The 14480-nt window shown below is 37.4% G+C and overlaps 1 protein-coding gene across 2 annotated transcripts in view; it reads left to right on the top strand.

The window, feature by feature from the left end:
• Nucleotides 1-1789: 1789 nt before the first annotated feature.
• The window catches only part of TUSC3 (tumor suppressor candidate 3), a 108001-nt gene continuing 95310 nt past the window's right edge, over nt 1790-14480 (top strand). The window contains exon 1 of one of the 2 annotated variants that reach the window (XM_038135052.1): nt 1790-1966. In XM_038135052.1, the coding sequence (XP_037990980.1) occupies nt 1841-1966 (126 nt within the window). In that variant the 5' untranslated portion in view covers nt 1790-1840. Of the gene's footprint in view, nt 1967-12872; nt 13029-14480 lie in introns of those variants that run through there. The other variant, XM_038135053.1, reaches the window with a different exon arrangement.

The following is a 14480-nucleotide window of genomic DNA, read 5'->3' on the forward strand; positions in this document are numbered from 1 at the left end:
TTGCATACCATTTTATTGTTATTATTGCCCAACAGTAGTCAGAATCTGATGGATGTGAACAACAAATGCTCTGAACTCTCTTGAACTTATTAAGTGTTTGGTAGATTATTTGAATATTATTTACTATTCCTAGGGATGGATGTAATTTCTGAAAGACATGTTGCAAATATAACTGAAGAGAGAAAAATGGCCTATTTAATGTTTTAACTTCTTGGTGCTCAGATGCCAGCTGTGTCATCAGACTAGCATCTGATGTTATGATAATACCACCTAAAAATTCTCTGTCCAAAAAAAGGAGATACTTTAAAATATGTTCTTGGGGCCTCACCTTTCTATTTCATTGTGGTGTTCTATCATAAAATGCACAAAATTTTCCAGTGATACAGCAAGATCTCCAAAGAAATGAATAGTTCTGCTTTCTGAGTCTTCAGCACAGCTGTGTGTAAGTAACTAATGTAGCCCAGAGTGTACTTGGAATTCTAGGGGAAAAAAAAAAGAGAAGTATGTGCTCATTAATTTAACATTACCTATCCTGTGCACTGCAGTGTGCACTTTCAAGAAATACACAATCACTGATTTGAGGACTGTATCATGAATCAGAATACCAATTTAGAGCTGCACAGTTATTACCCTGGGAATCAAATTCACATTAATTGTATCAGCATATTTCATTAATATTATTTTCTGCAAAGATGGCTTTGTGCATGCATAATGAAATCCAAAAAGTGTATGTGCATAAACGTATAGGAAAGAAGTCTTTACAATTTGGGTTGGTTTTTGGTGTATTATTATTATATGGCTCGTATTATCATTATATGGCTCGTTTAACTATTATATGGCTTGTTTAACTACTATATGGCTCGCACTATTATGACATGGCTCGTATTATTCTTTTATGGATTGTACTATTATTATATGGATAGTTTAATTGTTATATGGCTTGTATAATTATTATACGGCTCGTATCATTATTACATGGCTCGTTTAATTATTATATGGCTCGTTCAGTATTATATGGCTCATTTAAGTATTACATGGCTCTTACTATTATTATATGGCTAGTATTATTATTATATGGCTCGTATTATTATTACATGGCTTGTTTAATTCTTATATGGCTCGTTTTGTTATTATATGACTCATACTATTATTATATGGTTCGTATTATTATTATTATAGGGCTTGTTTAATTATTAGATGGCTCATACTATTATTAGATGGCTGGTACTAATATTAAATGGCTCGTATTATTATTATATGGCTCGTTAAGTTGTTACATGGCTCATTTAATTGTTATATGGCTTGTGCTATTATTATATGGCTCATACTATTTCTAATAGGCTTGTTTAATTATAATATAGCTCATATTATTATTATATGGCTCGTACTACTATTACGTGGCTCGTTTAATTATTATATGGGTCGTATTAATATTATATGTCTCGTTTAGTTATTATATGGCTCGTTTTATTATTATATGGTTTTTTTGGTGTTTTGTCTTGTTTTCTCTTGTCTACTTTTACAGTCTCGATCCAGGATTTCACTGTGTGCCGCGGGCAACTGGACCAGCAGCGAAGCTGAGCCAGGGCGGGCGGAACCCCCGGGACGGGCGGAACCCCCGGGACGGGCAGAACCCCCCGGGGACGGGCAGAACCCCCCGGGGACGGGCAGAGCCGCAGCGCTGCCCGCGGCGCCCGCGCCGAGCCGAGCGCGACCCTGCGGCGCAGTCCCCGCAGAACTACATTTCCCAGGCGGCGCCGCGCCGCGGGGCGCTGCGATTGGCCGGGCCCGGGCCGGCTCAGCGTGGCGGTGCGGCAGGTGCCGCCGGCGGGGGCGGAACATGGCGCTGGGTGCCGGGGCAGCGCGGCCGCTGCCGCACCTGCCGGCCGGGGGCTGCCTCCCCCTGCTGCTGCTGCTGCTGCTCCTCCTCTGCGGACAGCTCGGGGGAGGACAGAAAAAGAAGGAGGTAGAGACGTTCGCTTCTTTCGCCGTCGCGCCCGACCGGGGGTGCCCTGTCGCGCTGCCTCCCTCTCGGAGTCCCCGTGTCCCCGTCCGCCCGGCGCCCCCCGCGCTCCGCCGGCGCCTCTCCCTCGCCAGCCCCAAGCGGGGCGCCGGCGGGGCGGGCGGCGGCGGGCAGGCGGTGCCCCTGCCCCGCTCGGGAGGCGATGGCCGGCGGCGGCGGCGTTTCCAGGGCAGCGGCAGCGCAGGGAGCAGCGCCGGGATCGCGGTGCCCAGCGTGCTGTCCGTGGCCAGGCCCGTGCCCTGCGCTGCCGTGGGCCTTGAAATGAGCGGTTCGGAGCAAGGAGGGGCACGGGCCGCCGTCCTGCGCCCTTGGCTGGGCTGGGCTGGGCTGGGCTGCCGGCTGCAGTGTGCCAGGGGGGCCTGGCAGCCAGGCGGGGCGAGGAGCCCGCGGGAGATGGGAGCTAAACCCCGTGCTTGTGGTGCCAAAGGAACGAAATGCCCGGAGTTAATAACTGGCATCAAAGCGATGGCAGCAGGTGTGAGTGCAGGTGGAGGTGATGGTGCTCTCTTCGAGGTGTCCTCTGGGTAAGAGAGACGTGGAGGAAGGAGCAGTTTTAATTCAGGTTCATATCAACAGCTTATCCTCACCAACTTTTGCATTTAAATAGGGAAGTGTGCAAAAATGTGTAGTGTACATACTTGTCTTTTCCAGATTTCAATGCTGCTAGAGCTGCCTACGCATCTCTTCCTAAGTTGCCCTAGATTTCAGGCCAGGCTTTTGCATACCAAGTGCTAGGCCACCCAGTAGTGTCTCTACAGTGTCACTATAACTTCATTTATGGGAGGAGTTAGCTTTTAACCAAACTGTAGAGTTTTCTCTTTATTTTTTTTTCTTTACATCTGTTAGTGCTGTGGGGAGGACTTTTGTTTTGTGGTGGTGGAGGAGAAGGAAGGAGCAGTTTTTATAGCTGATTCTTTCTCTGAACTAGCAGCTCAGACAAAGAAAAGGATGGTCCAAATTTTTGGGTTTTGCTTGTTCTGTTTTTCTTTAAAGATCTATGTAGGTTATTAAGGCTTATAGGCCAAAGATATAAAAGAACTGGAGTCCAGTGACAAGAGTGGAAGGAATGGCTTAAATCTACTTCAGGGAGAGTTCAGATGTGGTATTAAGAGATCCTAACTGATAGAGTGGTTGGGCACACAACAAGGTACCCCGGGAAGTGGTCATTGCCCCAAGCCTCAGGAGATGTATGGACAACATTTTTGTGCATATGGTTTGACTTTTAGATTGCCCTGTGTGAAGTTAGGAGCCCTTCCATCTCACAATATTCTATGATTTTACAAGGCCAAAGTTAGTATGTAAAATTCTTATTTAACTATCTAAATAATGGTGTGACTCAGGTCTTATCAAAATAAGTAATCTGGTCATTGAAATAAATCCCTTGGGCGTCATTATGAAAAATGAACACCTTCACGCTAGGTATTCATTGTCTTTTCCACTCTTTCTGGAATAAGTAAGCAGTAAATGTGTTGCCCTTCTGCTGCTATAATTAACTTCTTTTCAAAACTTTAACTTATTAGGTTTTCTTAATAAAATGTGTTTAATGTTTGACACTTGATTCTCTCTTGCTGCGATGTGCTGGCACTGCAACTTTTGTTGATACTTTCATGTGGAGTGCCAGCTGTGCTACCAAGATAGCTGAAATAATCTTTCTTTTAAGTGAGATTCTTTTCCTAACAAGTAAATAATGCAAATTAAAATGGACATGTACAGCTACTTTTTAGACAGTTTCCCAGTCCTACTGGAGAGGTGGTACATAAAAGGAAGGAAATGCTTGTTTGTCTACAAGTGTTGACTACATAGAAAAGTATGCATAAAGTCTGAATGACTGGAGGTGTCTGGATCAGTTGTATGAGCATGGAAGAGGTGGAGATGCCTTTGCAGGAAGGAGAGGACCGAGTTAAGATGTTAGATGTTTCTGAAGGATGTGATGCTAGCAGAGAAAATAACCAGGAAAACTGGAAAACATTGTTATAAATTTCTGTGTTGATTGTGAAATACTACATTAAAGCTGTATTTATAAAATGTGCAAGTCCTTAAATTGCTGAAACACATAGTCCTATGCAGTTAAATGTTCTTAATGATAGCTAAAGAAACTGTCTTCTCTGGCAAATTACTGAGAAGTGCTAAGGTTGGTTTTACATTAGATTAAATCTGCAAGAATTTAAAGAGCTATTTGGAAATAGATTTGAATTAGATTATTAGTCATCTGGTTGTATGGAAGCTATTTTTAGAATGACTTCATGAACTTAAAAACACACAAACATTCCTATTATTTTGCTTTAATTTTGTTGTACCTTTTCCATATTATGAACATTCGCGACAGCCTTCACAAGGGAGGAGATAAATAGAAAACATTGGAATGTCTAATTTAAAAATGAGATGAAAAACAACAGCATCACAACTTTCCCCCATAGCTCACTCTTAGAAGCTAACTAGATTTGAAAAGCCTGCTTTTATGATTTTAATTTGGGTACTGAACAGTACCTTTATTTAAAGTGAAGTAAATAAAAGTTCTTGATTGTGAAGTATCAACAAGACACTGGAGAAGGGCTATTCTCTTGGAAACTGTATGCATAATAAGAGAAATAATAATTAACTCTTTCCACACGTTTGAGATAATATATTTGTATTGACGTACATGCATTTTCTTTTCCAAGTCCTTGCAGTGCTCTTTATGTATCTTATACCAATTTGAGGTGGGTTAAACTATTAGAAAAATTAAAGGAATCAGAGTCATTAACTTTGAAATATACTGCTTGGCTTTCTATTATAGATTTTCTTGTGACTGAAACACATATAGAAAGAGAACATTGGGTTTGCAATATGAAAAGCATTTCTCATCGAGGATAGTGTTTATTTTTTAGCTTTCAGGTGGGTGGCTCAGAAGCTTAGTTAAACCACTGATCGGCAATTGGAATAACTTTTCCTGCAGGTAGTTTGTCATTACTGTTGAATCTGACACATGAAAGGTATCTGTTTAGATACAAGCTGTCTTCAGGTGGACATATTTTGTTGAGCTTGAGTCTACTAAAAATGATGCTGAAGACATATAGAAATATTGTAGTAATTTTACTCTTCTGTAAGGTATGGTTCCGTGATATCCTAGTTTTCCCTGATTATTTTTAAAGGATTTCAAGATTCATATATTTATAATAGTTCTTTACCTTTTTCTCCTTGTCTGTTTTCCCCAGCTGAGTGTAGAAGTTATGACAGTTTTGAGAAATTGTGGGAGATAGAGTTGGAAGGATAATCTAATTGATAGTTTATCCCAAAGCTCTGCCATACTTTCATTATTCTTGAAAAATATATATATGATGTGCCTGCAGAAGTCTTTAGTGATAGTGACTCTACAACTTCTGGCTTCTTCTTTCCCCCTAAAGATCTAACCTAAATTTCTGTGTGTTCAAGGCTTACATTTTTGACCCTGTTAATTCTTGTCCTCATCATGACCATAAAGAACGAGTTATTGTTGGTTTGGTTGTTATTTTTTAAATTAAATGTATATCTTTTTAAGGCTTAAGGTATTAAATATGATAATTTTTCTGAGAGAATCTTCAGTCCTGATCATACTTTGCTGTTTTATTTGAAGTTAACTGGGATGGATTGGCACTATCCCGTTGTTTCTGCACCATGTGTTTTTGTTTTTCTTTAGGGTTTCATAGTGAGCCTGTTGTGTTTATTTGCAGTTATTGATTATTACTATGTTGCAGCCAGAATGCCATCTTCCACTTTAAAATGTTTTCCCCATCTAATTTCTTGTAGTGGTTCACCATAAAGTAGCAATTCTCACCCATTCCGAGCTAGATCCAGCAAAACCTGCTGTCCTTAGTCTTGCTCCAAAATTGAAAGAACACCACTTAGTTTCTTACTTTTTCTCTTGGTACTGTTTTCAATGATCTGTAACATTCTTTTCTTCTGTTCAGTGTTCTGCATGGGTGTTTAACTGAAAGAAATATTAGGAAACATGGTAGAGCGAACGGAGAAAAGGAAAGGAGGAAAAAAGGTTTGTGATGAATGGGAAGTGTTTAACATATATTCAATTTCACATATAGTTTAAGAAACAAATTCTTCATTTTTTCAAGATCTCTGATGCTATTTAAATAACAATGATAATTAAAACCTAAGTTTCTCTTCTTGGTCTACTGAAATTCTGTTTAAAATTAAACTTGAATATAAAGCCTTCTTTGTCTTGTAATTGTCTTGTGAAAATTTTGGGTTTGGTCTGCAGACTGTGGAGCACTGCATGTTTTTGCTTTTGACACAGGATGCATGAAAGTGTTTGGCAGTTACACCAATTACAGACTTCTTTTTAAAAACTTTATTAAAAATTGAGATGTTGCAAAGCTTGAATCTGTGGAGGAAAACTCAGACCTCACTGTAGATTTGCCTTCAAACCATTTTAAAGATGTATTTTAAGTGGAGATTTTGTATGCATTTATGTAAGTGGACATTTTAACTATTGTTCCAGTAGAGAGAGGCTTTTTTAAAACAATGCTTAAAGCTTTAAAATTAGTGTTCTCAGTTTGAAGTGAATAACAGTTCTAAGCCATGCCTGAAAATATAAAACTCATTAAATGCAATTCTAAATGTTTTTCTCTACTCTGTTCTAAAAAAATGGGGACAGCATAGAGGAAAAAAAAATATTTGCAAGAATTCATTTTTTTCTGCTGTTTTTTTACAACCCTATAAAACATCTATATCCCTCTCTCCTTTATTTTTAATTAACTAAAGTTTTCCAACAACTTGGCAAAATTGACTAGCAGTTCTGGCTTTGACCAATCTGTGTAGAAAACTTCAGTGACTACGTTCAATAAGTGAAATGAAGGATACTTATAGCGGCCTGATAGCATTTTGTGATTGGGTTACTGAAACGTTTTTGTCCCAGATGTCTCTGTTTGGCATCCTTGCTGTCATAAGACAGATCAGTGACATAATTGATCTTTTCCCCTGTTCTGTTCTATAACCATTTATACAGCACATCCTGTGCAACCACATGGAAAATACAGATTGTATCTGCTTGAGTTCTACATGCTTTGGAAAAATCAGTCAGTAAAATTAGAATGTGAAAGCGCTGGGTTTTTTGGATATTGGTTTCGGTCATCAGATTTATTCTCTTAATTTTTGGAAGTGTTTTCAAGGTCAGATTTTATTGGCTAAGATAATGATGAGAACTAAAGGAGGTATTTGGTTTAGGCCTCGTTCTCTCGCTCTAATAAATCTACTAAATAGAGTAGCTAAAATTACAAAAAACCAATATTTTCTTTTTATCTAATGCTATGAGGGCTTATAAAATATATAATTATTATTAATCTTCTTCATTGTTTGTGTATATAAAATGTAATGACTTTTTTTTTGTTGGAACTTTCAATAATGAGGAATTGCCATTAACCAAATGGAAAGATACTTTATAGTGAACCTGAAAGTTACATTTCAGACGGGGAAACTCATATTTTTATTTGTGGCTATCACAAGTCCTTCATATTCTAAGGTGGATTAACAAATCTGTACATGCATGGAGTGGATTGCTTCTGACAAAATTCAAAAAAAGTCCTGGCAATAATTTGGCTACAGAAAATAGTCCTGTGACATGGAAAAGATTTGTACCCTTGCTATTGCAGGCTTCTTTATGAAAACACTCTTCTTCCTAAAGAAGAGTGCTAAAGTAGTGGCAGGACTTGAAGCATTTCTCTGGACAGACTGTTCTCCCACCTAATAGGATTTGCTATTAGGATTTTATTTTCTTTTGATGATTGTATCTGATAATACCATTCTGGAATACTCCAAGTTCATAATCTCTTCTTAAGGAGTTGCAGTCCTTAGCCTAACTATGCCCACTGCATTAATTTTGTTATCCTTTGCTCCTGAATCTAAAGCAACTAATTGTTGAATTTCCGATGAACTGGTCATTAAGCTCAGCAGAGTTTGGCTGTGTTGCATAGAACATTTTGTATATCAAGTTCATAACAGAAGTGGTAATTACAGTTATGCAGTCCCTCTGGAATGACATTTTGAGCTCACAGAGCTGCTCAAGGTTATAGGCTGTAGCATCTGCTGTTTGAAGGATAGAAACCATTTTCTACTCTGCTTTTACTTTGGCTTTTTCATAGTTTCGAATCACTATTGCTGTCTTCTCTACTATTAAAAAATTAGCAAGTTCAACTGCTTTTGTTAACCAATTGCCTTAAAAAGGCCAATTTTGACAAACTACTGAATCTTGGATATTGACATTTCTGTTTAGCTTTTTGAGATTTCACTGTGTATATCTTCATGTCTGAGCCATGTCATGTAAATATCTCTTCAATGCAGATTTTTGAGCTTGTCCAGAGAAATCCCTTCAAGTCCTGTCTGTCCAGAGAAATGCCTTCAAGTCCTGGCACTACTTTAGGTAATACTGTAAAATTCCCATTTATAGTTTAAGGGTAATTTCTGGGGCTTTAAAAATAATTAATACTAGGCATTTTTTCAGCTTGATTGTTTTGTGAAGTCTTTTGATACTTAGCCTGTTTTTAATGAAAAATAATTGACAGTTATTCAGTTAATTAATTAGCTAATTCCCTTTATATTCTCTTATTTTCAGGTCGTACATACACATTCAGGCTTTTTCACACATTTTGTTTCTCAGATCTTGTCAGTGGCCAGTTGCATTCTGAATCTAAAGTTAGGCCTTTAACTCAAGACTTTGCTGTCCTGCAAGAGTCTGTTTAGTATAATGAATTGTTACATTGCAGTGGTTTTCTGCACTATGCTGAGGAATATGGTTATTTAACAATAAAGTTAAATTTTAACAATAAGTTTGGTTGGTACTGCTTAAACTTTCCTTGGTAATTATAGCTGCTTTGTCTTTGTTTGCTTTGGTGGTTTAAATTGTTACCTAAAGTATTTTGTTCTTTTTACTTCTCTTACTTTCAAGTGCATATGACCCTCTTCTATTTTTGGCAGTAAACTGCAGTGAAATACAAATTGCATTTAATCCATAATTACGAGATTCACTGGGGTACTGATACACTAAAAATATGAAAGTTAAAATTATTTTTCTTTTTAATCCCAATAAAGTATTTTAGTGTGAATCTTTGTCTTTCTATAAAAGACATAGCTAGAGATTCAGATTCTGTATGGGAGATTAATGTGGGGAGTGAGAAAGATGAGCAGACAGATTTTTTTGAGACACAGTTCCTTTCTCTACTTTGTTTTTTTCAAGGTTATCTAACAAGAAAAAGGAGATATTTGAATACGAATAAAATACCTGTGTCTGTTTTGACTGACCTAGGTAATGCTCTTCTAGATACCCTAGGAGTTACAAGGCTAGGGCTGCATACAGTGAAGGAATAAATTAGCTGTATCTACATATGTTTAGGTGTCTTTCCAAGGAGAGGAATTCAAGCTACAATTAGGTGAGGGAATTGTAGAGCAATTTAATTAACAGTAGAACACCTCATCATAGGTCACAGTACCAGCACTCTTTGTAGTCGGTGATCTTGAACTAGGGAATACAAAATACAGAAGGATGTTTCTGAAATCTTATAATTCTCCAGAATTTGGATGCTAAAGTTAAAACTGTAAAAGCTGTGATATTCAGAATATGTGCTGGTAAGGTATTGTGTACTCTTCAGCTGCAGGAGAAGGTAGTGATGATGACGTATACTGATTCTTCAGTGAGAATTATGTACATGATCCTTAACAATAATAACAACTAAAAAAATCAAAATAATAATATAATAACTTGATTAGAATAGTGTTTTCTTTTTCTTTCATCACATGGTGATGTACTTAAGGTGATGTGGTTAAGGTAGTATATATTCTGGTTTCTGTTCAGATCATGTGAGATGGTATAAGTGTGCTTATTAATTATGGTTTATAGGATAGCTTTCAGGGATTTTGAGATGTGGGACCTGAAAACTTCCGCATGGGTGAGGATCATATTGAATACCCTTCCCCCTACTTGAGTCAAACACTGAAATTTAGAAAAGTACACAAACTCACGTGGCAATAAATGGTCTTTGTTTTCAAATGAATCTTTTGTGATACCTTTTACCAGGATGTCTTCAGATATTGGATATTTTCAGATGGTGCTTAGAGAAACTAATGCACTTGCCACCTTCTTTATCTGACTCTTAAGTGGGGCTCATAACTTGATCTCATGGCCAAGTCTGGCATGTTGAAGAGTAGGGCATGTTCAGAGGCCTAGAGATCATTGAGAGTTCTTTCTCCTCCATTACTGCTATGTCTGTGCAACTTAGAAGTTGGATGTGAAGGAGAATTACTGCATTGCAGATGCCTGTGGTTGATGAACTTGGTTAGCTTCTATCCTCAGATTTAGTCAGTGAAAACTAAGTTATCCTCATGTGCAAATCTTCTGTCTGGTGTAACATTACACATTCTTGTGACTTAAATGGAAATCCTATCACATGTTTCCTGAACATTGTTTCCTATTTTTCCTGTGTTTTGGAAAATAAAGGGAACTTGCTGAAGTGAAGTTCTATGATAAAGCAGGATTTTTTTAATCATTTGGCTTAAGGATAAAAGAAAACGTGTGGGAAAATAAAAAATGTGAAGCCAAGTTCAATGATCAAATGTACTCAGAAGTAAGTGTCCTTAAATACTTCTGAAATCTGTTAGAGGGTAGAAACTAGTAGTGTAAAGTTACTTGAATTCTATATTATTTTTGCATCACACTTCTAAATGTTTTAGCCATGGTTGTACTCTTGATAGCTAATGCCTCAGCTCTAAAACATTTCAGTGGAAACTTTTTCCAGTTTTCTGTTCTGTGCCTGATTTCTACTAAAGCTTCAACTGAAATGGAAAATGAATGGCAGGAATTTCGTAGGAATTTCAAGAATGCTTATCCCAGGAAGTTCAGTCCAAAATTGAAGATGCACGACTGTTATGCTTCTTACTTGTCCACAGCTGGTGGATTCAGTTAGTGACAATGTGACAGCACATTGAGTAGATGAGATAGGAATTGTTATGAAAAGGACATGAATGGTGCATTAATGTTGAAGTTATTGTGTAAATATTTTTTTTTCTGTTGTGACATACTTTTTCTTCTAAGCTAGGTATGAGTAGAAGCTCTTGTATAATTTTTTTTTTCAAATCTCTATTAGTTGATAGCAGCAAACTGTCTTCTTTAGTGGGCAATTTGTTTAGAAGAAAAGATAAAGTTATTGATATCTGCTGGACAGACTCTAGATATTATAATTGTTTTTTATTTCCTTTTTGCTTTTTTTGGTTTGGGGTGATACTGAAATCATCCAGAGAATAATCGTTCAGTCACAATTTGAAGTATTAGAAATCAGGCATTCTTTTTTACAGTGCTGCACACATTCACAGGATTTTTCCTCTTATTGAATGTATATCATGAAATTTTGCAACAGGGTATTTATTCCATCATGACCATACATAGTCACTACAACATGCTTCCAAGCTAATACTTAAACATCACTTTTCCTAGAATGAATTTACATGTCTTTGCCCCTTACTGGAAGTCTTTTATTGTCTTAGAGGATCATCTAAAGGTGGTCGTATTCACTGAGAGCCCCCAGAATTTTAAGGGACCTCGTCTTGAACTTCTCTTAGGGCATGTGCTCTTTTTTTGTTACATGACTGCCACAAAACCACTTAGGTTCCTCAGTATCTGTTTATCCACTGGTTCCAGCTACATTTACAATCTAATGTCTACTTCTACATTCTTTCACCTAATTTCCTAGTTACTCCTTAAGCTCTACGTAGCAACTTCAAGGGATCTGAACCTTTCTCTTCTCCCTGTATTCTGTCAGAGGCATTGCTAATCATTTTCCCCTTCAAATGCGTTGTAAGCTTTTTCATTTTTTGTTTCCTGTAAGCTGAATAAATCAGTCAGTGGAAATGTGGGGCTGTGTGCCTGTATATGCACACACATATATTTACACTAGATGAATAGCATCATGATGATGGTCTAGATGAAATAGCATTTGCCTTGCTGTGGACATCTGTGGGTTTTTGTCCTGTAACTCTAGGTGCTATAAATGATCAAAGTGCTTTAACCAGACCTCATGGAAAAACTAGCTTTTAGAGTAAAACTTTAAACTAAAATGCTCTCTTGTAACTGCATATTGGTATGTGAGGCTGCTAACATAAAGCAATTTCTTTAAAAGTAATAGTTACCTGAAGTTCTACTTCAGTGCATAAAGAAGGACAGTCCTCATCTGAATTGACATCTTGTATTTTAGCCTATTCTGTGCACAGAAACTAAGCTTCCTTAAGTCATTGTGTGCTGTGAACTTGTAACATTCGCAATAGGAGTTAAATTTTCAATTAAATGTGTCATCTCAGCCTCTTCCACAGTAGAATTATGGTTAAAGCATGTCTGGGAAACTGATACATTGGTAGCAGTTGATACGAATTCGATTTCTGGGTAATGTTATGCTGCTTCACGTAAAGTACTCTGAACACTTATCTGTCTGTTCCTTTGGGTGCTTGGATCCTCTTAAGATGATCTTCATTATTGTATTAATTCAAAAAGTTCCTGCTCTGAAGTGTATCAGTTGTTTTCCCTCTCGAGAGCATTGTTTGCACTCTGAACTGTCCTCTTACACCGACACAGAGGTTGGAGAATGTTGCATAATTCACTGGGCACAGAGGAGTGACAAGAGGAAGATAATTTTCTAGCTGAATGGTGATCATTTGAAAGAGAAAAGTCCTGGGTTCCCACAGCTATTTATACATTTAATCCAATAACTGTTCAGTGTAAAACATTGTAATACAATCTGTTCAAGTAGGTTTACTTGTCCACCATCTGGACATGAGTACTGCCTGCCAAACCAGTTGGGAGGGCAGTAGAAGAAATCAAGGTTACTTTAAAGTAGTGAAGGCTTCTCCGGATAACCTCTGTACACTTGCTTTCTCTGTTTAAGCAGCTATCACCTTCTCAGTTGTTACTTTGTGTGGCAGTGGAGGTGGCTGAAGGAACTAAGTATAGAGTGCGCTACGCCCAGTGCTCAAAGAGCCAGCCCCGGAATACTTAAAGGTAATAGAGGTCTTGGTGGGAATATAAAGGTTCTCAAATCTGCATTTTTCTTTCAGTATTCCAGGCCATTTGGATATTACAAGAGAGTAATATCCAAGCAAGGGGAGATTACATAAAATGTGTTTTGTAAGTACCTGGTGGCAGACAGGAGAAGCTTGTTAAACTTTAGACTTGCCCACTCTGGTTTCCATTTCTGTTTGCTGTAGATCCAAATTCCTTGATTAACTGCTCTGTGTGGATTAATCTAAGTACCTCGTTACTTCTGCAGATACCAAGTGAAAGAGTCTATAGCACAAGATTATAATGATTTATAGATTATATAGATTTATAGGTGGTCAAATACCACATTATTTGACTTTGTTTTAATGAAATGATAAATGAGAGGAGAGGCACTAAAGCTGATAAAATTTAGTGCAAAATTTTTTATGCTGTAGAAAGCATATTAGCAAGTGAGCTACACCAGGAAGCAATGAAGCCTTAAGTCACCCCGCTCTAGAATTCTGTTACGTTAGTATTGGAGCTTTAGCCACCTGTAGAGCACAGTACTGATGAAGATGGTCCCACCTGTGTAAGAACTGAATATTTCCCTCCTTATCTCCTTCATAACATTAGGACAGATACGGTGTTCATTTTACAAGAGCCTTAAGTGAGCAATGTTAGATAGGTTGTAAATTCAAGTATGTATTGCACATTCAGATGACATGTAGAATCATAGAAAATAAAACTTTAATCTTTCATTGCATTTTTTTGTCCCACCATATTGAAGTGATCTAGTTATGGTTGTGTTAGTGTATTCATCTATTGGCATGTGTCTTAGGTGATTCAAAAATGTAGCTGAAGCTGTTCAGTTGTAGCAACATCAGTTTTTTTGAGCAATGAACGCATTGTGCTGTCATGCAGAACTCATGCTTGCTTGGCTGTGAGGGAGAAAATTACGAGTTTATTAGCTGATACAGCAGCTTTGTTTTCAAAAGTAATTTGATGTCTTTACTTCTCCCAAGTGAAATGGAACTTTTCCTAAATCTAATGAACTGTTTTGATAGTAAAAATGTTCTGGAGGAAATACATTTTTACTCAAGTCTTTACACTGAATTTTGACTCTACAAAAAATTTTAAAAGTGTGCTTTAAAATGGGCTTAGAGAGACACTATTAGCTGATTTCCATCATTAGAACTATAGCAACTTTTTCTGAAAAACGTATAGAATTAGAAATTTGGTTTTATGTGGATTTTAGAAGCTAATTTCGAAAGATAAAAATATAGACTTCATAATAGTATGGGAATGTTTTTATGAGAATGAAATGTAATTTTGGTAAGCACTTAATGTTTTTATTTTCTAATGTAGACATTAATTTCACCTCCAATTTCCTCAAGATGATTTATTGAGTTATTCACTATAAGGTACCTGAATTTTTAATATTCAGCATAGAAAATAATGCTGAATATTGGTGTT

The sequence above is a fragment of the Motacilla alba genome, chromosome 4 (assembly GCF_015832195.1).
Source record: "Motacilla alba alba isolate MOTALB_02 chromosome 4, Motacilla_alba_V1.0_pri, whole genome shotgun sequence".
NCBI lineage: Eukaryota > Metazoa > Chordata > Aves > Passeriformes > Motacillidae > Motacilla > Motacilla alba.